At 39.9% G+C, this 24,471-nt stretch overlaps 1 protein-coding gene across 2 annotated transcripts in view; it reads left to right on the forward strand.

The window, feature by feature from the left end:
• Window positions 1-24,471, forward strand: part of COP1 (COP1 E3 ubiquitin ligase) — a 133,105-nt gene that overhangs the window by 57,323 nt on the left and 51,311 nt on the right. For both annotated transcript variants that reach the window (XM_061345660.1, XM_061345661.1), the window contains exons 13-15: window positions 7,100-7,208; window positions 8,959-9,040; window positions 15,404-15,520. In XM_061345660.1, coding sequence (XP_061201644.1) covers window positions 7,100-7,208; window positions 8,959-9,040; window positions 15,404-15,520 — 308 coding nt within the window. The remainder of the gene's footprint in view (window positions 1-7,099; window positions 7,209-8,958; window positions 9,041-15,403; window positions 15,521-24,471) is intronic.

Raw genomic sequence — 24,471 nt, forward strand, 5'->3', positions numbered from 1 at the left:
GCAGCTGCTGGTGAGGAGAGCTGCGTTAGCACCTTCAGTGATGTTACTCTTGTCAGCTTTGTGCACCAGACAAGACACTGCTTGCATTCAGCATTTCTTCTCTTTCTCAGAAACTTCATGCATCTATACATTATATATATATGGCAATGCTAAATGCATTGTCCTCTGATACTGTCTACCTCAGCAGAGGTGGACAGGGTCCTCCTCTTTCATTTCCTTGCCCTAGTTTCTTTCATTTCTCTGGAGAAATGCATATTCGTCTCCCCCTGCAAACACTGGCACCTCCACATCATACAAACCTTGTCATGAGAGTGCTTGGGTTTTGACAAATCAAGTTATGCTGTCAGTCAGATGCATCCTTGCTATATCCATTAGCTATGCTGCCAGTCATTGGTGCTGGGGCTCACTGGCAGTGTTGAGCAGCATAATAACTTGCTATTCTGAAGTGTTGTAGCTTGAGGGAGAAGTTATATGAAGGCTGTAATTTCATTACAGAATATTGCAGTATGCTGAAAATGTGACTGTATTATAATAAAAAATAAACAAGTGGAGCCTGTTTTTTGTAAAAAGCTTTGGCTTAAAGCTGTTTATCTTAATTTGGTTGGCGGTGCAGCTTCTTCCAGAGGCTTAGTCCACATGCTAGTGCCTTTCTGATATCAAAATCAGACATATTTTTGCTGTGGCACATGGGTGATACCTCTCTTCCCAGCAGAAATATGTGGGTCTGTGTGCAGATGGGATCTGGTGACACGTCTCTTCTGATTAAACTGATCCTGGTTAACCTTGTTCAGAGTGATGATGCTGGAACATAAATCATTAGCAGTTATGTTGGTGCCTCAACTTTTGGAGGAGCAGCAGCTCTGATGGGCTCTTATAAAAGCAGACAGGTGACAGCATTTGTGATGACTCTAGGCCAAGAGCAAGTCTGCTGGCCTAGAGCAGCTGCGGAAAGGGAAGCCCTTGCCTGGGACAGGACTGGCACCAGCCCAGTCATGCTCTGCCTTGTGCCAGCTGGATGCCTGCTGAAAGGTTGAGCTACATGCCAGCAGTAATTGATTGTAGGCTTTTCTGGAGCAGAGCCCTTGTACCAGCTGTAGCTGAGTCTTTCTTCCTCTCCAACCCCCTTTTTTACACCCACCTGCTTCTTAAATGTGTTCTTTTTTTCATAATGTGCTGAGCTTTCTTATCCCTATATTTAAGAATGGGGAGGAAGTCAGTGTGTGTTGGGTTTCTGGTAAATGTGCATTGCATCCCCCGGGAATGACAGTGGCATAAGCTTCCAGGAAAAACACAGGGTGACACATAAATCCTCATAAAAATCCCATTTACCGATTCATAGCTTCAATACAAGAAACAAATCCTGGCATTGTGCAGTAGCTATAAACAGCACCCTGTGAGCTAATTATGACTTGCTGTGTCCCTAGCTATGACAGACAATCTGTGGCTCCCCCTATGCAGGAGGAGATGGGGAAGGACAAAAAGGGAATGAAGGGCTAGTAGTGAGCCACAGCTCTTCTTTGGTGTATTTGAGAGGCAGTTTTGTTGTTTTGCCATAGGCTGCAGGGGGGGAGAAAAATAAGGAGATCTAGCATTCAGGTATAAGACATTTGCTTGAGGCCTCATTAATTTACAATAAGTGATGTGGAAGTGTGGTTAGGTAAACACGCTTTTGAAATCTGTGTTTAGTATTCTGTATGCTCACCACTGTGTTTGCAGCATCTGTACCTCAGTGATAGATGTTACCACAAAGCTCCAAAATCTGCTGCATCTGTTTAGTCAACTGCAGTAAAAGCAAAGCATCAGTAGGCTGTTTTTTAGGAGGCTGCTAGCATTTTGTTTTCATTTTCTTGGTGTCAATAAATTACATGCGTGATTGCTCTATCTTGATAGCAGTTCATGGGCATATTGCTGTCAGTTTTCAAAATGGGAGTCAGTTCTCACTGTTAAGTTGAAATTAAGCTAAAACTTGTCATATGGTGTTTTTCATCATAGTGTCTTTGCTATTTGGAGAGGTATGGACTCTCTTAATGCTGATAAACCTCACAAGTAGTTGTGTTGGTTGTCTGTATTTCCAGTGCAGAAAACATTTGACACTAAACAGGTTATAAGGAAATACACCTTTAACTTTCATTAATTACAATTTTCAGAGTACCTGCTTCACTTTGCAACAGGATGAAGTTTTTCTTTAAAAGTATTTGTCTCTCAACCCTACTAGAGTTTTTCTTCAGATTGATTAGAAAAAAATTTTAGGTTTTTGAGGCGCTTTTTTTCCCCTAAAAACATTCATAACGTAATTCTGTATGTCTCTGAAGTATTTGGTTAGCATTGTTATATGGATGTTCACTGCAGTAATAGATCACTTCCTTAAAAATATTTCAGTCCTGGAACTACTGGACATCAGTTAAATCATGGTACTAGACTGGATCTGAAACACTTGGCACTTGGAAGCAGGTCAGACCGCAGCAGTTTGTGTCCTTATTAAAAGCTTTAGCACATTTAACTCTCACTGCCAGAGGGGTGGTTGACACTGGGTAGCTTGATCCTGGATTTGAAACATTTCAGCTGTAAAAATACACGCTCATGAAATAAACATCAGTGTGACTGACAACACTAAGTGAGCTGGCCCACTTGTGTCCCTGAATAAAATGAAGGGTGCACATGAATCTCTACAGGGTTGGGATTTCCATGTGTCCTGATCAGATGCCAAAGTTCGGGAGTGTTTCAGAGGTCAGAGTAGCTTTCAACTGAAGTTTCTTCAGGCTAGTCTCCTAGGTAGAAAAGCTATAACAGCTTTTAAGGAAAGATAAACCTCTGGAGTGTAACTATTGCCCTGTTTCTGGATTAAAGAACGAAGCAAAAACTGGGAAAAAAAATACTAGTTTTTAAAATAAAGGATGGCCTCATACAGCTCCTTTTAATCCAGTGTTGGATTATACATTATCTTAGCCTTAGATAGCTATTTTTGGTGTCATATTCCATAGCCTCCACATTTCAGTTTCTCACTGGATGTGGCTGGAGGCCATCTAAAGGTTGTCTACATAAGGTTATTTTTATTAAATTCTGGGGGTTCAATGCTTAACCTGTTTGAGGACTGTGTAAGCTTCACTTTTGGTCCTTCGCACCTTTGCCCTTTTCCCTTCTGCAGCTTGCTCCCCCATGCATTTTTGAGTCTGTTACTCAATTTGTTACTCATGATAACATCTCAAGAGAACCCAAGAAAGTAGAGGTCTTTGAAATGTCAACATTTCAAAGTGGCCTGTGTTGGACAAGTAAAAAGATCAGTGCTTCCCTTTGAGGAGAGCATAGTAGTAGCTTCTCAGCAGTTTGTGGGTCCCAGTAAGCCACATGTCTCACCTCCAGGGCAGCTTCTTTCAGGCCTGTATCATCACAGATGTCAGAGAATGCAAAGGACAGCTTGGTAAAAAGTGTTCTTTATCTGGAGAGGGTGCTCCCCTCCACCTGATCAAACCCTGAATTGTGCTCTACAAAGGCTACTTCTGATAATTTAACTTTTGAAGAAGCTCAAGTATTGCAATGTCAAGGAGAAAACTCTAATTTCAGACTTTGTAAAAAAGGTTGGGTGGTCATGAGGGGAGAATTAAGAGAGATGGAACAGTCTTGGTTTTGTCTTATTAGGATCCTTTAATCATATTCCTTAAAAATGAAAGACTTATGGTGTGTGTGACTTAAAAGGTGTTAATTGAACCACTTAGTGGCTGCAAATCCCTAAACATTTTTCACCTGTTAGTTGCTGTTTCCCCCTTTCAGTCTGTGTACAAATGCTTTCCAAGTGAGTGTTAACCCCTTGTTAACAGAATTAGACTTCAGTGAGACAGAATGCTTAGGTTGATCTTTGCTGTGCCAGACCTAATGAGCATGCTTTTGGGCACAGAAGCCCTGAATTTTTCTCCAGCTATATTGACTGAGATGATAAAACATTACCTCTCCCTGCAAACCTGATGCTTCTTATATCCTTATATGTCATATCTCAAACACAACTGTTCAACTGTCCTTCATATTTTTCTACCTACTCAGTAATCCCTAACTTCAGTCATCTGAGGTGATTTCTTTTTTTCCAAGATACAGTTACATGCTTATTCTTTTCATAATTCAGTTGACAACACCCAGCTCTCTTTGCTTGTCAGCTGTGGATCTATGCTCCTCTAGCATAGAGCATCCATCCTCTAACCAGCCAAGATGGCTTCAGTATGTGTACCTTTCTCTAGGACCTCTCTACCTGCTGACAATGCCTGACATGCTCTCAAAGCCGTCCAGATAGAAAACCACCTTCTCTTAAGATTAAGCCCTTAGCTATATTATTCCAGTTTTTGTGTGACTGCTGAACTTAGAATCATGGGATAGTTAGGGCTGGAAAGGACCTTAAGATCATCTAGTTCCAACCCCCCTGCCATGGGCAGGGACACCTCACACTAAACCATGTCACCCAAGGCTCTGTCCAACCTGGCCTTGAATGCCACCAGGGATGGAGCATTCACAGCTTCCTTACGCAACCCATTCCAGTGCCTCACCACCCTCATGGTAAAGAACTTTCTCCTTATATCCAATCTAAACTTCCCCTGTTTAAGTTTACACCCATTATCCCTTGTCCTATCACTACAGTCCCTAATGAAGAGTCCCTTCCCAGCATCCTTATAGGCCCCCTAAAGACTAACTTAGGCTACTATATGTTTTCCTCCCCTTACACTTCTTTCAAGAAGCCCTGACTTGAGCAGACATGAAACAGTAGAGGAAACAGGTTTGAAGCCATAAATGTCTAGTGCAGTGTCTACCCATCTGCCATTAATTGGAGACTGCTCCCAGCACAGAGCCTGTGTTGTAGCTGTAGGGATCTCAGCCATTTCTGTGGTCAGTGGCTGACTGCCTGGAAGCAAGTCTCCAGATGTCAGATATGGTTATCTCTGGACTGCTACAGCCCTTACCTCATGGTCTTGGTGGGCAATGCCTGACAGCTGCATTTGATCCTCAGGGAGCCACTTCAGCATCTCTGAATGAGGCTTATGGTAAATTATAGACTGTCAAGACCTGCTTTTTTGTGTGGGTACCTATTGGTAGCTGGTATAATGATAGCTCCTTGATGATATCTTTTTGGACAGTCCTTGTACATACAATGTCTGAGGACACTAACATTTTCTAATTAATGATGTATCATGAAAGAGGTAGAAATAGGGAAAACATTGCCTGAGCTTCATCACCTTGACCATCTTCTTAGCAGCTGGTGGTTAAAGGCAGTGACTTACGTTGTGTAAATAAAACTTTTAACTTTCTGAATCCAAAGTTTTAAAACCAAGTGATGCTGATATAAGAAGGAAACGTGCATGTGTGTGAGCAGACCATAGGCAGATAGAGGTGCACACAAGGAGAAGTAGTTCTATAAAAAGCTTCCAGTGGTCCACTGGAGAAGGTGTGTCCTGAAGGTTTTCTCCAAGCATCATGCAGTAGTGCGAGAGGCTTGCAGAAAGTCACTGCTGTTGGACAACTTCATCTTGTTTCTGTAAGTTACAGAGTAACTTGTGCGGACCCGCAAAGTTAGAGCTGGAAGTGTTTTGGATCACTTGGTGAAGTTTCCTGCTGATGCAGCCACCAGTACCATATTACTCCTTCCTTGTATTTTTTCAAATTTGTCTTAAAAGATGAGTTTCTTGCCTCCTGTTCTTTGCCTACACTGGAACCTCAGATAAGCTTGTTGGTTCCATGCAGCAAAATAGTGGTGAGCCAATACTAAGTGGTTGGTATGCATAGTCCCTCTGTAGTTATAAAAGTCACACCACAGTAAGTTGTTTGACTGTAATTAGGAGTAGAACACCAATGCTACTTGCTGTTATTTAATTGAAAGGTAAGAGTTTATATTTAACTCATCTTAAAGGAAAAGAATTTTTCGTCTTCTCTCTGTAAATTCATAAGGAAAACAGGATGCAAGTGTATAGTGGAACCAAGAATTTGCCAAGGTATAATACTCCTAAGTCAGTATCCATGTACCTACATCATATTTCAATGTGTAGCTGCACAGATCAAAGCTGCACTAAGAAGTTACACAACCATGGGCTTCTAGCTTGTATTGTTGGTTAAAACTTGGCCCCAAGGCTACCATAATCTAATTAACTGTGTCAGAGCTGTTTGAGGACCTTTATGAATTGGATCTGTCAGTTTAGCTTCTGTTACATGCATCACAGTTGACACCAACTGGCTTGTTTCTCTGCCAGATGGTCCAAAAATTCGTGAACAAGTATTACAAATTTTCTTACCTCTGTCACATTTTTTTGGGAGTCAGAGTGGAGGCATAGTACCAGAATGCTACAAATGTGACTTGGCAGTGTTGCTGCTCTTGTTTTGTCTGCTGATGGCTAGAGTTTGTCTATGGAACTGTAATTTAGTTTTGCACAGCCACTTAATTCAGTTTAAAATATAAACCTGTGTGATATATTTTGTAGTTTTCAATCAGAAATGGCTCCTAAACTGCCCATAGCAAGCAAACGGCTGTTTCCTTCTGGATAGGAAGTGGGGTGTTTTCTTTCAGCTTTCTGTAAATGCACGAAGTTTCTCAGAAGTCAAACTTTGATTTGCATATAAGTTCATGTATAAAATACTACATGCCAGAGGAGAGATTGACTTAGCATTTATGCAGCTGTGTGTCTTACAAATATAGCTCCTGTTAGGTAAGTAGCTATCTTTATGGTAGTAATAATAATAGTAGCTGTTGGCAGGAGGCTAAGAAGTCAAACCCTGAGCTCTCTATGAGAATTTGTGTGAAACTCAAATAGCAAATAATTGCACTTTTAGAAATTAATTCATTAAAAATAAAAATCATCCCAAAGCCTAGGATTTCATTTTGAGGGAGGCCATGTCACTTAAGCAAATAAGCTTAAGCTTTTCTTTTAGTTTGTGGAGGAAGGAATATTCATTATATTTCTGATGGATTTTGGCATTGTGCTTTCCTAAGTGTTTCAGTGGTGTGGCTTGATCAAATGCTGCATGCTTTGCAGGCACTAATTGTCTGATGCATTGCAAAAGTGATTTTTATTTTTTTTTTTGGAAGGTGTTATTTAAGGTAAGACTGACCGAGGCTCTTCTTCTTTTTAAGCTGTATCAGCTGGAGTAGTTACCACAAAAACCTGCTAGCCAGCAGTGACTATGAAGGCACCGTCATCCTTTGGGATGGATTCACGGGACAAAGATCCAAGGTCTACCAGGTAACATGCAGTCATTGAGCAACACTTACCGCACCATGAACCATGTCGGGGAAGCAGTATTTAGTCTGATGTTCTGCTTCTGGTCCTGCAATAGGCTTTTGTTTTCAACAGTGTGAACTGGATGCTGCTCCTGTTTGGTAAACGTGTCTCAACCACACAGCTTTATTGAGCTGTAGTCTTCTGGGGGAAGCAGCTATATTTTATCACAGTCATGAAGCAGTTGACATTTTCTTGCTGCTGGTTTTGAGTAAGGAATCTGCACAGGGAGAAATTAGATTCTGGAACTTGTCTCTCCTTTCTTTAGAAACCTCTGTCTCTCCATACCTGTTCAACTTTCAGTCTTTGTCAAAAGCCTTTTGTAAAATCCTTCAGTGATTGCTGCTGCACATGCTCGTAAAATAGAAGACCAAAATGCAGATTTAAGTGGTGAGGCTGGGAGAATGGAGGAGTAGGCAGAACCCTTCCTGGTACAGTCCTGTGCTCAGCAGAGCAGGATATGCATGCAAGTGGGTTGAGCCCAACAGTGAGACCTGTTTCAGGAGAGGTGTCTGGTATTTTGTCTATTCATGCAGTTTGAACGTTGTGTTTCTATATATTGAAATCTGAGAGCCTTATGATCAGAATAAGGACGTTGGAAGAAAGGTTGCTCCATTTGGGGAGGGGCTGGAAGTGCTGCAGGCTATTCTATAGGTAGCTAGCACATTGCAGCTGGTCAGTGATAATGAATGAACTGCAGAGTGGCCTTCAGTTCTCATTTCTTGACAGCTCAACATAAGTTTTAATACCTATTAAAGGTTTTGTTTACCTTTTCACTGTGTTGTGACGATTTTATAACGCTTGTTTTTGTTAATCCTTTGTATATTTCAATTAAAAATATACTGGATAAAAATCTTACCAGTTTTCCCCTCAAACATATTTAGCATTTCTTTGAGGCTGAATAATGAACCTGGAGAGGAGCAGCTGTTGCTTATCTTATAACAAACTAATTTTGCTTCCTATCGGATTACTTGAATTTTTTATTTGGATTTGCATAGAAGCATGCATACTGACATCTGCTTCACTTGTATTAGAAATCTGTTAGTGACTTTGTCCTGGTGAGCTTTTCATGTCATCATCTTGCAAGCCAGTGTGAAGACTTTAAACAAAGGATTTTACTGAATTCTGGATTTTGTTCAATTGCTTCCATGTGGGATATACTGGCAGAGCAAATAACAGCTATCTGTATGTTGGGAGAGTGTGCAATCTTGTAAGATATTTGAGTGGAAAAATATAGGATTAGATGCCAGAAGTTTTGTTTAATAACTCAACAGGGAAGTGAGGATTTCCTGGACTTTCAGACAGGAGGTGTTTGAAATGGCTTTGAATATGTATCTTACCAGTATTGGGAGACACTAGAATAAGCAGCAGCACACAGTGGAATCTGAGCAAGTCAAACGGTAGTGCAAAAGCAGGTCTTTAACATATATTTCCTGAAATATTATTTCAAGGAAAAGGAGGGGAAAAAAAAACACCAAAACCAGTTTTAAAATGGCTACTCTACTATTCTGCTTTCATTGCACATCTGTCATGCTACAGGCATTGGTCTGATTGGGAGAAAAGATAGTTTTTAAGAAACTGCTAAGCACAGTAAGCTTCTTTGTCCAGGGCTCTGTTGACAGTTTATAGCAAACAGCATGTCTTTTCTTTTTACTATTTTATCAGATTAATACAGCTCACTACATTGCAATATTTTTCTTGTTTCTCTAAACAGGAGCATGAGAAAAGGTGCTGGAGTGTTGACTTTAACTTGATGGACCCAAAGCTATTGGCTTCAGGCTCTGATGATGCCAAAGGTAGTATTCTTTTTTAGTCTCTATGCAGAAGGCTTACACTCTGTCTATAGCCTTTGAGAAACAAATATGGGATATTGAAAGTAGTTGATTCCTCAGATGCCTTTAATATTGTAGTGAGGTGGCAGTGTGTCAAGATATTACTGAACTTTTCCGATTTTGGAGGAAGAGAGGCTTTGCTTGAGCTAAGATCTCTTGGTGTTCACATTTTGGGGGATAGTATGCTCTCTAGCTAGCATTTTCTAAGACAATAAACAGAGCAAAATGTGTTTCACATTAGTTAAAACTTGTTGAGTTAAAGCCTCGGGGCCTTTCAAAAGCGCATGTATTTATATTTCAAAAGCGAGGCTGTCAGTAAAAAAGCAAAAGTTAAAAATGCCTGCTGCTGTTTTTGACTGTAGCTCTGAATGTTAAAGACTTCGCAACAAGAAGCTTCCCACTTTAACATTGCACGGTGTGTTTCTTGGAGCTTAACAGGGTTGGATAGTGGACTGAATGGGAGCACTAAGAGCAGCTCTCACCTTTCCATGCTCCAGGATCTGTCTGACAGAGGGCTTTTGCAGAACCCCTTAACACAAGCTCTTCCCAACATACTGGTAGAAAAATGTTCCTCTTCTAAGAAGAAATAGGAAACTTCTAAAGAAAATGATAGCATTTAGCTATATGTAGTATTCTTCATCCCTAATGAACAAGATTTTATCTGTAATGTATTTACACTATCAAGTTAGAGTTACTAAGCAGCAAGAGCTTTAGAGTTCATTTCGTAGTCTGTGAAGATCCACTTTCCCACATGAGCTGATACAGCTCTGGACAGAGCTCTTCATGATTTGCTTTGAAATGATAAATTAATTTTTCATAAGCATTAAACGTTGCAAGCTGCTTCCCACTCTAAAATGCTTTTAAATGCTGTTTCAAAAGAAAGCTGTATAGTGTTCCTCTGTTGCATTTGGCAATCTTAATGTAACTTGCAATTCCATTTACAAAATGTGGCTTTAAAGATTATGTTTAAAGTGGGTTTTAGATGTTTTTGATATGCTTGCCCCCCTTCTTGGTAGAAGTCAGGAGTGTTTTCCATGTGCTTAAATACAGCAGGAATGAACATTCCCCTTGTAAATTATCAGCCTCTACATCAGGTTGCTCCTCACTCATGCTATGCATTTGAAAAAGCTTATCAGCCAGGTAGGCATGCATTTATTAGCATGTTAAGAAGCTGTCCAGTTCTGCAAAGCCAGCTGCAAGCAGAGCTCCTGTCTGCAGTTTAACAGCTCACTTCTTCTGTAATAGTCTCTAAAAATGAAATGTTTATTTAGAAATTATTGTAATGAAGTCTGCAGATTGACATAACTTGCATTTAATTCACAAAGGTCTTATGAAGTTGTATTGGGGTTTTCAGTGAATAAAACTGGTCTGGAACAGTTTATCCTTTACTTCTGCCATGATTTGTCTGTGATTTGCATATGTAACAAGCCCTTTAGAGACAGATGAAGTTCCGTGCGGAAGTGTTTGAAATAAGCACAGGTTTTAGAAGTCTTCAAGGTACAGAGCAATAGTATCAGATGTCCAAATTAATGTTACAGGGTCTACCTTCCACTTCAGTGGTCACATTGAAATGGTCAAATGAGAGGAAAAGGTAACACCAATGACATCTCCTTTTTTATTCCTGTTTGTATAAGGCCACACTCTGCTTTCTAATAAGAAATCTCAGTGCTAATAGATACTAGTGTGACCAGGATAATTGGAGCTTATCTCGCTGCACTTCCCCAGAAAGCAGGACTGTAGCACTTTCCTGTCAAGTGATCAGGACAAGCCAGCAAAAAGTGACAGCTTTGCCAGTTCTTCCCACTTGCCTGTCTCTCCTCAGTCTTTTCAGGTTGGAAACTAATTTTTAGAGCACTTCGTATGCCTGGTAGAGATCTATTGGGGAAGGAGCTTTTAGATGAAAAATCCTGAGCTTCAGAGCTGTCTCTGCCAGGGCTCAGGCACAGAAAGGGGGCTCTGACAAACAGAATGCTGTTGGGGTAAAATTCATTGTCTTTGCTGTTAGATTAAGATAATCCAGGATGCTTATTTGTTGAAGATCTTTCTACTTGAGTAGCAGATAATGAGAGCATAAAAGTATTATTGAATTTGAAGTAACTGTCTGTATGAAAACCTCACTTTTATCTGTTGTCAAGCCCTTCCCTTTTAAAAGGGAGAAAGTAAATGTGTATGTCTATAAAGACCCAAAGGTGTACCCTGACTAGGCAGCAGTAAGCAAAATTAAAGTGTTTACTTGTGCTACAAGCAGCTTGGGGAAACGACAGAGTCTTAATTTCAGTTTTTATGTGCATAATTATGGCAGGAGCTATGATCTCATGTAAGTAGGAAAAGGTGAATTTCTGCTATTGGAGGAGAAAAGGTTATTTAATTTCATGAAAGCAAAATAATGCCATTGAAGTGCCAGGGTGGGTCTTGAGCTAGTGCACTTAGCTAATGACTTACAGCTGCCTGTTTTGAATTGGGAGTGTAGTTTAATGGATGGACATGGTAGAGTTAGCAGATGAGATAGAGTAAAATATTTTGTAATACATTTTGCCATGTGGGTAGAATTTAAGTCTCCACTGGGGTGGAGACTTGGTTTAGACTGATCAAGTATTTGTTCTCTGCTCTGGGGGTTATTTTTGAACCTGAGGAGTTAACAGCAGTACTGACAAATTCAACTGAAGTGAGAGTCTTCGGTTTAGGTCCTTTCTGTAAGCTGTAATCCCTTCATTATTCTGGCTCAAAACCGAAAAGTGGAGCAGAACAGGAGCACCTGAGAGCTCTGAGCTGTAGCAAGAGGTTACTTTTCATTGTCTTATGGCAAGGAGGAATGCAAGCATCTGATTCATTACATCTAAGGAAAGTAATTTCCGTGCTGCCTTGGTAAGTGAGACCATTGGTACCAGTCCTACAGCTAATGTTTTTCTAGCCCTCCTGAATTTGGAAGGGCAACACAGATTTGCAGAGTTGCCTTCATAAAAGAAAAAAAAGCATATAGAGGGAGCTAACCTGAGAACTCCTAATCAGAGTTTGCTCCTTAGCTTTGTTGAGGACTTCCAGAGAATTGTCTGGAGCTTCATTTTCAGTAAAAGTTTGCTCCTTCAGCTTCTGCTGACTAACTGGAGGTACAGGTGTTTATTGATCTTAAAATATCAGGTTGAACTTTCAGTTTGATCGTTTTCCTGGCTAAAAGAAGTTCAGTAACTTCCTAAAGAATTGTGGGATTGTTGAATTAGACTGGGAATACCTTGAAAGGTCAAGATGATCTTTGGAGTTAAAATACCAAGCAAAATACCTGTCTGGCTGTGTCTTATGTCAGTCTTATGTCCTGTGGTCATTACCAATTCAGAAGCTTCCTCCTTTCCTAGGGATTTTCTGGTAGCAGTATCCTGTTCCTGGTTTGTAATTTTTCTGGAGTAACGGCAAGTTCTCCATCACATGAGCAGATAAGAATTGCAGGAGTGACAGGCTGGATGAAGTATCTTTACTATCAGTGTACGAATTCTGTACGTTGACACATTCAGCTATTGCAGTACTCTTCTAGTCAGTGTTTAGACAGAGAAAATTAATTTATAAACTTACACATTTGATGCAAAACTCCAACTAAGTACAAAATACCTCGAAAAGACCTGAACATTTTAAAGTAAAAAAGCTGTTCTGGAGGCATCTTACTACTTTGTTGAGGAGGAGCCATTGGGCCACATAGAGATGTTTCTCTTGGCAGCTGCAAAACTAGGAAGCATGTTTTGAAAACATGTGTTTCAGAAATAGTCAGTCTCAGATGGTTGCTTGTCTCATCAGTGGAATTCTAGGTGTTATCAAGACATCTGTACCTTGTATAATTACTGCCTCAACCTCAGCAGAATTGCTGAAAGCTACAGCAAATAAACTCTACCCATATAAATTATGCTTTATTAACCTGTCAGTTCTTCTTAAAAAATAATGGGCAGTTCAAGGTAAAACTTGACATGTTTCATTATGTGTTATGTCTCATATATCCTTTTATATGTTACTGACTAAGATATAATTGGACCCCAGCATATCCCATAGCAGTTAGATCACAGAAATTGCAGACTCTAATCTGTGTCTGTCAGTTGTAATGAATATTATGATGGCTTTGAACACACAGGTTGACTCATCACGAGATTAAATGGCTCAGTTTATGACCTGAAAACCTCAATGAAAAAAGGAGCTAAGTTGAAACTGAGCCCTTACTGAATGTCTACTACAAAACTGAGACCAGATGGCCATTTGGTAGAGGTGGTGTCAAGGAGAGACTTGGTTGCTTTGGATGCAACTTTAAGTATTGGTAGCTGCTTGGTAGGCTTCAAGACAAGCCTGTGTGGTTTTACTACTAGATTTGGGCAGATCATTGCTCTGAGATCATGTTATCTCCTCGCATGCCTCAAGTTGAAGCAGTCTTGTCTGCCAATATTGTCCTCTTGTAATTGTGGTATTTGATTCCTTATACCATCTCATCCATAAACTTGATGTCCTCTACTGTCACTGCAGCTTATACTGTCCATCTCCTGGTGTCTATTCATTAAAGCACAATGCTAATGTTTTATTGTTTTGCAAAATTGTCTTTCCTGGCTTCATTCCACTCCCTGCCTCAAAGCACAGAACATGATGGAGGTATATCATCCAGTCTTGCCTGAGAGAAGGGATCATCTTAAGCCATGCTTGCAAAGCAGTTACTTTCATTTAGAAATGTAGCTAGATATTTAGGATGAACATTACAGCTCTGGTAAATGAGAATGGACTTATTTCTGAAAATCAGCAACAGGGTGGGTTCTGTTTTCATTGAATTTTACATAACATTTGTATGCATCAGTGTTTGTATTGCTGGTGTGTGTGTGTGCATGTGTTTGTGCTGCTTTATAATGACTCTAGGCAGCTGTGAAATACCTACACAGTACAGTACTTAAAATGATTACTTGGTGTGTTCTGAGTAGTCATGCCTCTCCTTCATCTTTCAAGCAGTTCTCCTAGAAATGGTCAGAAATGGCACAATCGTGTTGCTTTTCATTGCTTGCCATGTTGTTACAAAGTAGATGTGCTAGAACAAACTCAGTGTTTCCTTCAGCATCTAAAACATCCTTGGGTAATCCATGTGGAAACCTTGCTTCTCCTTCAAAGCCCCCATGTATAAACCACAGTGAATACCAAGATTCCTGTTCTTCTGCCACTTTTGCTTACTTCACTTCCAAAGTGAGCTTTCTGTAAAAAGACAGCAGATCTGAAGAAGCCCAGGCAGCTCATGGGGAGCTTTTAGGGGATTAGGCTTCATGTAGCTCTTGTATGTTCAAACATTGGCTTCAGCTTGCTCTGCTTCCTGCCTCAGCATGCTGATCATGATACTGAAGTGCAGCACAACCCACTCATGAAGAAAAGAGGGAAAGGAGGATATTTAAGGCTTATTTTCCTGCTATGTAGGCTTCATCGGGGCTTGATGCCAATGTGCTACCCCTTCATCTGAACCAAGGGTAAAGTGCTTCATCTCTAGCTTATAATAGTAAGATTGGCTATGTAGGGAGCACTAGCACTCTTCATCTTAAGGTTAAATGGTATTCAGAGTGTTTGTGGAGAGTGGGGAAGGCTGTATTTTGAATAGACACTGTTTTCTGTTGGTTGTCCTGTGAAGTGGAGAAGTGACTGCTTGGGATAAGAGTTCATTCTGTACCATGTAGTTTAATCAGTGTTCCCACTGTAGTCTTGTGGAACAGTACAGTTCTTGTAGCAAGGGAATATATCATCATAGGAATCCAGCATAGTAATTTATTTCTGATCTATGCCAGTTTCTTGAGAATAAAGCAAATTGTTCTCATTCACTGTGATCAAGCGTACAATTAGATATATTTATTCTGTGCAAAGCAGTTCTGCCATGGAGCATGGAGTTCTTGCATCCCAGTGAAGGGACAAGGAACAAGAAAGGATGTAAGCCTCCCTGTTCTTAGTTATGTGAATTTGTACCCCAATAACCTTAAGCCCTGAGACTATAACATGTGGTTAGTCACCTGCTCTGATGTTTTCAGCAATGCAGGATGGGGACTTTTGGCATCTCGTGTATGTATGGAGGTAGGCAGAGTATTTATAGTGCAACTTGAGAATGTTCTTAAATTTACCAACCACTGGTGACAACTAACCATTTATAATCACAAACATCTTGGCAACTGAGGTTTTCCAAAATCTTACGTATAAAATAACTAGATTTTATGCCTTTCAGATGAGGTTGATTTTTTTTTTGTTTTTTTGTTGGTTGGGGGGGGGTTCGGGGGGAGTGTTGGTTTTGTGTGTGTGTGTGTGTGTGTGTGTTTACTCATTTCTCTTTCTCTGTTTCTCTAGTGAAGCTGTGGTCTACCAATTTGGACAACTCGGTAGCAAGCATTGAGGCCAAGGCTAACGTATGTTGTGTCAAATTCAGCCCCTCTTCTAGGTATCACCTAGCTTTTGGCTGTGCAGGTAGGTAAAGGGGTTTTGGGCAAGGAGATACTGTTTTTTTTCTTCCTTTGTTTTTTATTCTCCCTAAAGATGTGAGGTTGGCTGCTGTGCCCAAGACTGAGATGTCTTTGCAGTTGAAATGCCACTGAGTAAGACTTTTCAAGTGTTCAGTCACCCAGAAGACATTGTGATACCCAAGTGTCAGCTTCATTCCTGACTTTAATTTGGGTGCCTCTATCAGAGATAAATGCTTACAAAAGCAAGTTGCCTAGTGTGTTTGTTGAGATCTCTAAGGCAACCACGCAGAGACATTAACTCCAAAGTTAATGTGTTAACATGGTGATAGTTGTTCTTTCTGATTTATATCATTGCTCTATAAATATGATACAGCCATACTGGGAATTTTAACTGGTTTTACCTGAGGCATGCTGTAAAACAGTGGCATTGTGTGTTTTGTGTAGCTGTAACTACAATCCCTGTGGGTGGGCTCATGTTTTCCTAGGTTGGGCAAAGATCTCTGTTAATGGGTTTTTTTGTTTTGTTGTTTTTTGCTTGTTTGAAGTAGTCAGTGGGGATGCATGATGAGACCTTTATTCACTTAGATTAAATAATTCTTGGTGATAATACAAAGATTTGAGAGCAGAGTGGGTGTCGCTTTGGGAGGTAACAGCATCGTGCTATGCATGCAGCAACTGAAACTCAGAGGTACCTATAAATGTTTAACCAACTCCGCATTTTCTTTGTCCTTGGGGATTTTTAATGCACTTGTAACTAGATGATCTGATATTTGCTACCTCTGGATTTCAGGAATTACATTGATTGTTCTTGCAACCACTGGTTTGCCGTTTCATTTAGGTGTTCCCATTTCCAGGCTGGTTCTACTTTGACAATGGCTGGGGGGGGTGGGGGGGGTATAAAAAACAATATGCATTTTGATACACTGCAAAGAATGGATTCAAGTTGAAGTGTAAAATATTGACTTGCTTGACAGGCATTTTACTAAGTTTAGTGAATTACGTGCAAGAATAGAATTGAATTACAATACCTACTAGCAGCATTTGAATGAATGAGACTATCTGTGAAAGGCTCTAGGGAAAGATGAGAGCACTAGCTCCAAATGGATCAGCCACTGATTATTTTAATATGTAAAAGCACCACAAACCAGAACTCTTAAATAAATACAAAGATTTCCAGAGCCTTAGGGCACATGGGATGCAAGCAGATAGGAGTGGGTCTATCCCCATACTCATGTCTAACAAACCATGATGGGCTTGTTTTCAACAAGTGTGTTTGGGAAAGAAGCATGCAAGCACTAGGAGTTATGGGTAGGTTTTAAATGACTATATGTGCATTTTTATGATTTAGAGAATGCTGAAGGGTAAAATGGTATTTGTATTGGGGAAGAAAGCATATGAGGGAGAGAAGATAAAACTTTAAAAGCGTTTACATGTCCTTGACGCTTGGTAATTGAGTCTCTAAATAATAATTAAAATGGATATTTAACTGTGATTGCCAAAACAATTACATGGAATAACTGAACTGATGGAAATGACTTCCCACAAAGGAGTTCTAATTGATCTTCTAGCTGTAAATACATGGGATAAAATGGCGTATGAAATTAAAAGAAATACTGGAGTCTTGAAAAATGTAATTTCTTTGCTCTGACTTTTCTTTAGGAGCTCAGCAACGAGTTAGTGACTATTTTCATAGTCCATATCGTAAACTAGTTCTGTTTAACGTGTTACAGTGAAGACAAAGGTTTTTTTTCCTCCATCACTTTCAGGTAATCTTTAATCTATGGAGAAAGAAATCTACATTTTCAGCAGCATGACTTGTCATATGGACTAAAAATTAATAAAAGAAGAGTCAAAGCTGAGTCAGAGGAATATTGGGCACATGGGCTTGGCCATTCCTGTTTGCCCCTCAGCAGGAATAAAAGAGCTATGCAAAACATGAAACACAATTCAGTGGCCAGGGTAATGGGCAGTTTTAGAAAGCTGTCCTAGTTCTGTCTTGGTTTATTCAGGTTCTCAAAGGATTTTCAGTTTCTAAAAATGTTTCAATTACTAATTCAGTGATTTAGTCAAAGAGTCAAGACTTCGTAGTATTGCATGCCCAACACAGTTTCGTACCATATTTAGGCAGAGGTGCTGCTCCTGTATACGCTCTCTTGTTTTATTTGTCAGTTTGATGAAACTTGATACTATATACGTGTCTATGTTTATGTGTGTATATGTATTTATAGTTTAAGACTTGGTGAGATAAGCAGTTGATGAAAATGGTTGGCGGGGAAATATTGGTGGTTAATGCTTGAGATCTGGAAGGAGGAAGTAAATTGATTTAATGTACCATTATTAAATTACAAAACATACATGTATTGGTTCCTCCCCTTTCTCTGTGTGCAGAATAGCTTACAAGCTAGGATGCCATCCTAAAGCAATACAGTTTTGACTGCAGATCTAGATTTTTTCAGTGTTAATATTTCAAAATTGTTTTTTTATTTTCATTTCCTGTTTTTATTTTCTCTTGATGGTCTGTCCTAACCATCCATACAGCTGAAACACCTTTTCATAAGGTCTTACTCTTTTGCACCTTGCCTATTTGCATCCATCTATTCGGAATACCTCTTTGAAGGGGGCTTTCTAAATTATGCTTCAACTAGATCAGCATCTCTGTTAATCTCTGTGCTGGTTCCCCCTTTGCTTTTGCCATAGAAATAGGATGGCCATCTTAAGGTCCTTTCTACCTTGTCTCCAGTTTATGTATCCCCTTTCATTTGCTAGTAATATCTTGACTTCTAGTTCACCTCTGTCCATAATGCTGTGTTGTGCATGAGTGAAATAATCACAGAGGTATCTGTGCTTTCTCTCACTTTCTCCAATTTTAGAACAACTTACATTTATGGAAAAATAAGAAGGAAGATAGTTAAAAGTCCCATAGAGGTCTACCAACACATGGCATGAATTATGTGGGGTTTATGTGTACTTGGTCAAAACCCTCTGTGCTTCAGTATACTTGTTGGTAAGCACGAGTAGTGATAACAGAAGGTGTTGTGATGCATTGATTTAGGTGTAGCCATGGTAAAATGTGGTGTTAGACTGTGTATCTCCATTTGCATCACTTTCCTTAAGCAGAAAGTACTGGGTCAACTTCAGATGCCGTAGAAAACCATGCCTTAGTTGCCACTGTAGAAGCAAATCCCAGAATTTCCATACAATATCTGTGATACATGTTTCTTTTCTGGGCTCTTCTCTCTGAAAGCTTATAGATGGACAAAAGATCATTTTGCTAGCTTAAAGCAGAACAAGTGAACAATAAACTGGAAATAGAGCCTATACAAGAGAGGAATGAGTATTTGGCTTGGAAAATAAATCCCTTAAAATCAGACCAGTGCTTCAGGTGAGAAGGAAGCTAACATGTCTGGCTGCAGCCTGATAAAATCTGTTAGAGAGGAGAGAGCACATAAAGCAGAAAAGATCCCTTTTGTCTGATACTTTAAAATAGTCTATTTGCATGCTTACTGAGTTGAAACATTGGGCAGTATAAACTGTAGTTGCTGCCGAATACAAAATCAGGTAATTCTGTTTTCTTTTCCTCTTTTAAAAGTAGGGTTTTATCCTGAAATTAGCTATATAAATCATGACCGAAGTTGTTATTGTTCTGCTTTGGCAATAGCACTGATGCCCTCAACCCATATATTTTCTAGCAGTACCATTTTCTTGCTTAAAAAAGGCTGAAAATGCATGTAGTTTGCAGCTTGAATGTCCAAGGTGGGCGGTCTGGGTGAGATCAGACTGTCTGCTAACTCCAGGGAGCTAAGTATAGCTATTGACAGTAGCGATGCTTTATTCCCAACGTGCTGTAATAGTGTCAGCAGCTACCACTGACCTTTTATTTCCCATATATTATGCAGAGATCATGTCATCAAAACTTCAGATTCCTGAGTACTTGCAGTAGAGGCATCATCTTCTTGCATACTATAGCAGCCTTCTAGTATCTGAAAGGGGCTTATAAGGGTGCTGGGGAGGTACTATTCATTAGGGACTGTAGTGATAGAACAAGGGGTAATGGGTTAAAACTTAAATAGGGGAAGTTTAGATTGAATATAAGGAAGAAATTCTTTACTGTAAGGGTGGTGAGGCACTGGAATGGGTTTCCCAAGGAAGCTGTGAATGCTCCATCCCTGGTGGTGTTCAAGGCCAGGTTGGACAGAGCCTTGGGTGACATGGTTTAGTGTGAGGTGTCCCTGCCCATGGCAGGGGGGTTGGAACTAGATGATCTGAAGGTCCTTTCCAACCCTAACTATTCTATGATTCTACTATGTTTTTTCCCTATAGGACCCAGAAATCTAGCAGGTTTGACTGGGGAATGAGAGGGGCCCCTCAGGGCAGCAGAGATGCGGACAGAGATTGCCTGCTCTCCAGGAGCTTCATGAAGTAAATAGAAGCAGCAGATAAGTGTAGATGAACAGAGGAGAGCAACAGAACAGCTGCAGCATAGTCAGCTTAAAGTTTTGCTGGGTTTTAACCTTGATCAGGTCTCTAAACTGCTTCACTGCCTTGTCACACACAATTCACAACAGTGAGCAGGGCAGAGAAAACATGAGGCAGTGCTCATTTTTGTTGGCTTCACTACTTAAAGCCTCAGAGTTTGAAACTACCTGCATTGAGGGTACTGTACACCCTCCTAAACATTCCCAAGTTGTTTTTCCATGTCTTTCTCATATTGCAGTTGTCTGCCAAAAATGAATTGCCTTTTTTCTGGGTCAGCTCATGCCCTGATCCTAAAGCACTAATGCCAGCCTTGGACAGGCTCTTGGCACCATGAATTGAGACCAGCATTAGCTGACAAGGGGTGAATCTTCAATGGACACATGGTCTCCTCCTAATGCTGATATTATTCCCCTTTGTTGCCAGCTCTGTTGCTCCTGCTTATTCCCTTCCCGACTTGTACAGTGACACTGAGAAGGAATACATCCCAAGAAAGTGCTTTTGCTTCGAAGATGATTTTGTCCTTCCCCAGCAGATTTTGCATACTATTTAAAGATCTTTCCTGTGCACTATCTTCAGCATTACAGAATGGCACTGTATTCTGACTTTGAATGCTGCTGCCTTTCTTTCATTGTTGAATGTCCACAAAGCTAACAATACCAATCCACAGCATCTAGCCTGCTGAAGGACTTCTGTTGCTATGTCAACAGCTTTGTTTTGATCTGCAACTCTTTACCCACCACTTAAGGTATCTGCATCACCCTGATGCACTTAGAGTGGAAAGTCATATGTGGCTTCTTTATCGCCATCGTTCAATTTTGCTAATATATGTGGAGCCCAAGCAGGACAACTTTGGAGACCATCCTCATGCAGTGAAATATTGATTTTTCTGCTGCAGTAACTTGAGCAGTGATTTCTCCTTTCCAAACATGTCTCTGTAGAGCTAGCCTTTCACACTGCCTCAGAACGGGGTGATTTGCCTAGCTTGTTACTCAGCTCAGACAAATGATGTGATATTAATGACCAAGAAGCCAGTGTGCCTTTTTGGAAGAGTATTAATGTTTTCCAGCTGAAAGCAAAGTATTACCTTAATAGATTCTCGTAGGTACTCTGCTCTGTTGAAAGCCTGCAGTGACTCAGAAAGAATCTATTTGTATGAATATGACATGTTTAGGGTGGAGATAGGTGGCTTCTTTGGGCTTAAGCTACAAGTTTACCATTAGCGTGTGAATTGATAGCAATGTTCAAAGGCACAGACAAAGGTTAGGCATTTCTTTCAAGCCTGTGGAAAAACTTCACAGCAGTGCTTAGAATTCAGCCTTTATGAAATTGGTACGCCATGCAGCAGTCCAGGACTTGCCTGATACATGTATTGGGACTTCACCCTGCAGGGTGTCTTTTCTTCTTGGGGTCCATGATTTTTTCTCTAGTCCATGATCTCTGATGTTATTGGCGGGGGAAGGGAGGGGACAGGGTCCGTATTTTGTAAGTCCGCACTTGTCACCTTATAATTTAAACTGATTCCAGAAGTCTTTGCAAAAGTTTCATTTGTTGTAATCTTGGAAAGCATATACAGCATTTTAATCAGTTGTGGTTGTGATTGTATTTCTGTCCCAACAGTACTTATCACAGGGGAAACACTGAACTTAGTCGTGTTTTTTCGATTAGAACACCATCTCGAAGGTTTGACTTAAATGTGGATACTGGCATGTAAACGAAAGCAACGTATCAAGCTATACCTTCTGCTGTGCTGGCACTGTTAGTAGATCAAATTTCACTTTCTGTTCAAGGGCTGACAATCAGGAGAACTGCAGCTGTGTCATATTATTTAAGCCTATGACTTTTGCAGTTAAGTTGACTTGTCTTGCAAAGATGCTACCAGATCAGCTGGGTACTACACAGTACCTGTTTCCTAGGAAATAATGAAGGGGCTTGAAACCACTAATAGGTGTGCAGGACATGGCGTAAGTGCAAATTTCACATAAGCTTCGGAGTTTAAAAGCTTATATAACTTGCACAGGAGTGGTAGTCTGACTTGTTTGGGATAAAGCATTTGCAGTGAATGGTAAGTAACAATATAGAGAGCTATTGGGAGTTTCCTAGCTTTATCCCCTCACAGTTCAGTAACAAGTGAATGAATAAAATGAGCTTAAAAAACTCTATTTGATTCTCTAGAGAAAAGGATACATCTGTCATTAGCAGAAATGAGGGTGCTAATTGTTTGCTTAAATATCTTTTTTCCTAAACGTTTTGTCTTGACAACTGTCGAAGTCACTTAGTCAGTGTTATAAAATTCAAATTTAAATTGAAATGAGCCTTGAAATTTGTGAACAAACAGGCAACTCCAAGATTCATCTTTTCCTCAGAATGCCAAATTGCTGTTGTTAGTAGCTGTTGCTGTATCCCTTAGAGTTTAATCCTTCCCAGCCTTGGCAGTTTCCAGAGCTGCAGTTTTTCTGGTAGTTCATTTAAAAGAATTGCTCATTGGAATGAAATCCTCTATAATGGCTTCCTGTGTTACCTCCTGTTCAGACTGCTGTGTAGATTAACTGTTCCAGCCTTTATTTGGGTACTGTGCACAGTTGGACCTTTATAACATACACTGCTTTTTCCGATCAAACTGGTGAAGATTGTCACATTGCATAGGAAAGTCTAACCTGCCAGTGCAGTGTGGGCTCTCATCTCAAAGCCATCTTTTCATATTATTTAAGCATTTAAGCACTGTGAGAAGAGTTTAGCTTTTGGGCTAAGTTCCCCTAAGAAGGACCTGTTAGCTATTTCAGTCTCAAGAAGAAAACAAAAAAGTAAGTATATAGATGTGTGTACATGTACATTGCTTCTTTTCCACATTGGATACCCATGTATTGTCATGTGCTTTCCTGTACTTACTTTCTTGCCTGCATAATCTACCATACCTTTAGGGTTTTGATTTAAGCATTCTTATCTAAAGCTTGAATATTAGTGATTGTGACACTACTTTTAATATCCGTCACCTTTTCCAGTAGAATCTGCTTTGAAGGCAGTTTAAGTGATGAATTGGATCACCATCTCCAAAATACATAGTATAAGAAGGCTTATATTCCTCAGGCTAGTGAAGCAAAAGTAGTTCTAGACTAAAATCAGGTTTGACTGATAATTTGGCCCTCAGCTGCATATTGTAATACATATGGCAGCAGCCTGTGCTTCCGCTAGAGCCAGTTTGGCTGTTCGGAAGCCTGTTTGGTTCTTTTTGTGTGATGTTTGCTGATATGGTAAAAAAATCTTAAAGCTGTTGCTTCATAAATGCACTCCTAAAAATCTTTGGATTTTCCTTTTCATTTCTACTTTTCTTAGTGTTTCAAGCCCTTACGTACATGATCTTGATCTCTTGGAGCATGTAGTGCCTGTAGGTCTGACTGTGCTGCCCTTCCCCTCATCACAGATCTATGACATGTGCAACTTTTGAGTCATTCAAGAGCCAGAGCTGACATGGGTTTACAGTAAGGACAAATACTGTGTGCAAGAAGGATCTTGAACTGAGATATCCATTTAGCAAACAAGGTAGTACTTTTGGCTTCAATAGATGTATCCAACACTCATTGTGCAAATTAGACTTCTCTTGTGCTCACATGCTTCACATGCTTGTGTGAAGTTTCAGTTCTTCTGAGACGTAGTCCATCTAGACATCATGGATTAAAGCATCTTTTACTGTAAAATTACTGTTCTTCACATATTCTAGGTGTTACAAAACTTATTTTGGCCATCAGCCTACACATACTAGTGCACGTAGAGTCATGCGTGTTACATAGTCAATGAGAAAAGTGTCTGAACAGTAAATAATACTTTTTTTGTTTCCCCATTCAGACATAAAGAATGCTTTCTTCCAAAAGCTTCAGGTTGCTACTGTTATTGTCTTCATTTGTTTTATAGCATTAGTAAATCTTCCTTATGTGTACTGAATATTTTTTCTCCAACAGGCTGATAGAAGGCAATCATTGAATAACACAGCATCTATCTATCCCTTATTCCTTTGAGAAATCTCTGTAGCTCTTTAAAATCATAAAGGTCAAAGTTTCAAAGGCATTCTAGAGCAATATCTTTTGCTGCCCCATCCCATCAGAGCCCTTTTCTCAACTGATTAAGATCTCTAATGTTTTATGTCTCCTCCTTCCCTCCTTAATATGAGACAGGTTATTTAGGGTAGAGGTTTTATGGGCTGCTGTGTCAAAAGCTTTAGACAAGTCAGTAAAAAAAAAAAAAAAAAAAGATGTCCCCAGTGTGTAAAGACCATTATCCATAACCTGCCAAATGTCATCTGTAACTTCAAGCCATAGGGAATCTGTCGCATACAAAAGCTAAAGACTCGGTTGGTGGTTTCCATCAAGGCTGCTGTTCCCCTCATCTGTTCAGCAGAGGGAGATATAGATCTTCAGTGAAATGCTAGTGTTGGTATACATTTTAAAAAAGTAATAAAAGAAAATAGTAGATTCGGTGTTAGCGAAG

The sequence above is a fragment of the Neopsephotus bourkii genome, unplaced genomic scaffold (genome assembly GCF_033783945.1).
Source record: "Neopsephotus bourkii isolate Nb327-2 ecotype Australia unplaced genomic scaffold, CSIRO-AGI_Nbou_v1 NB_234, whole genome shotgun sequence".
Taxonomy (NCBI): domain Eukaryota; kingdom Metazoa; phylum Chordata; class Aves; order Psittaciformes; family Psittacidae; genus Neopsephotus; species Neopsephotus bourkii.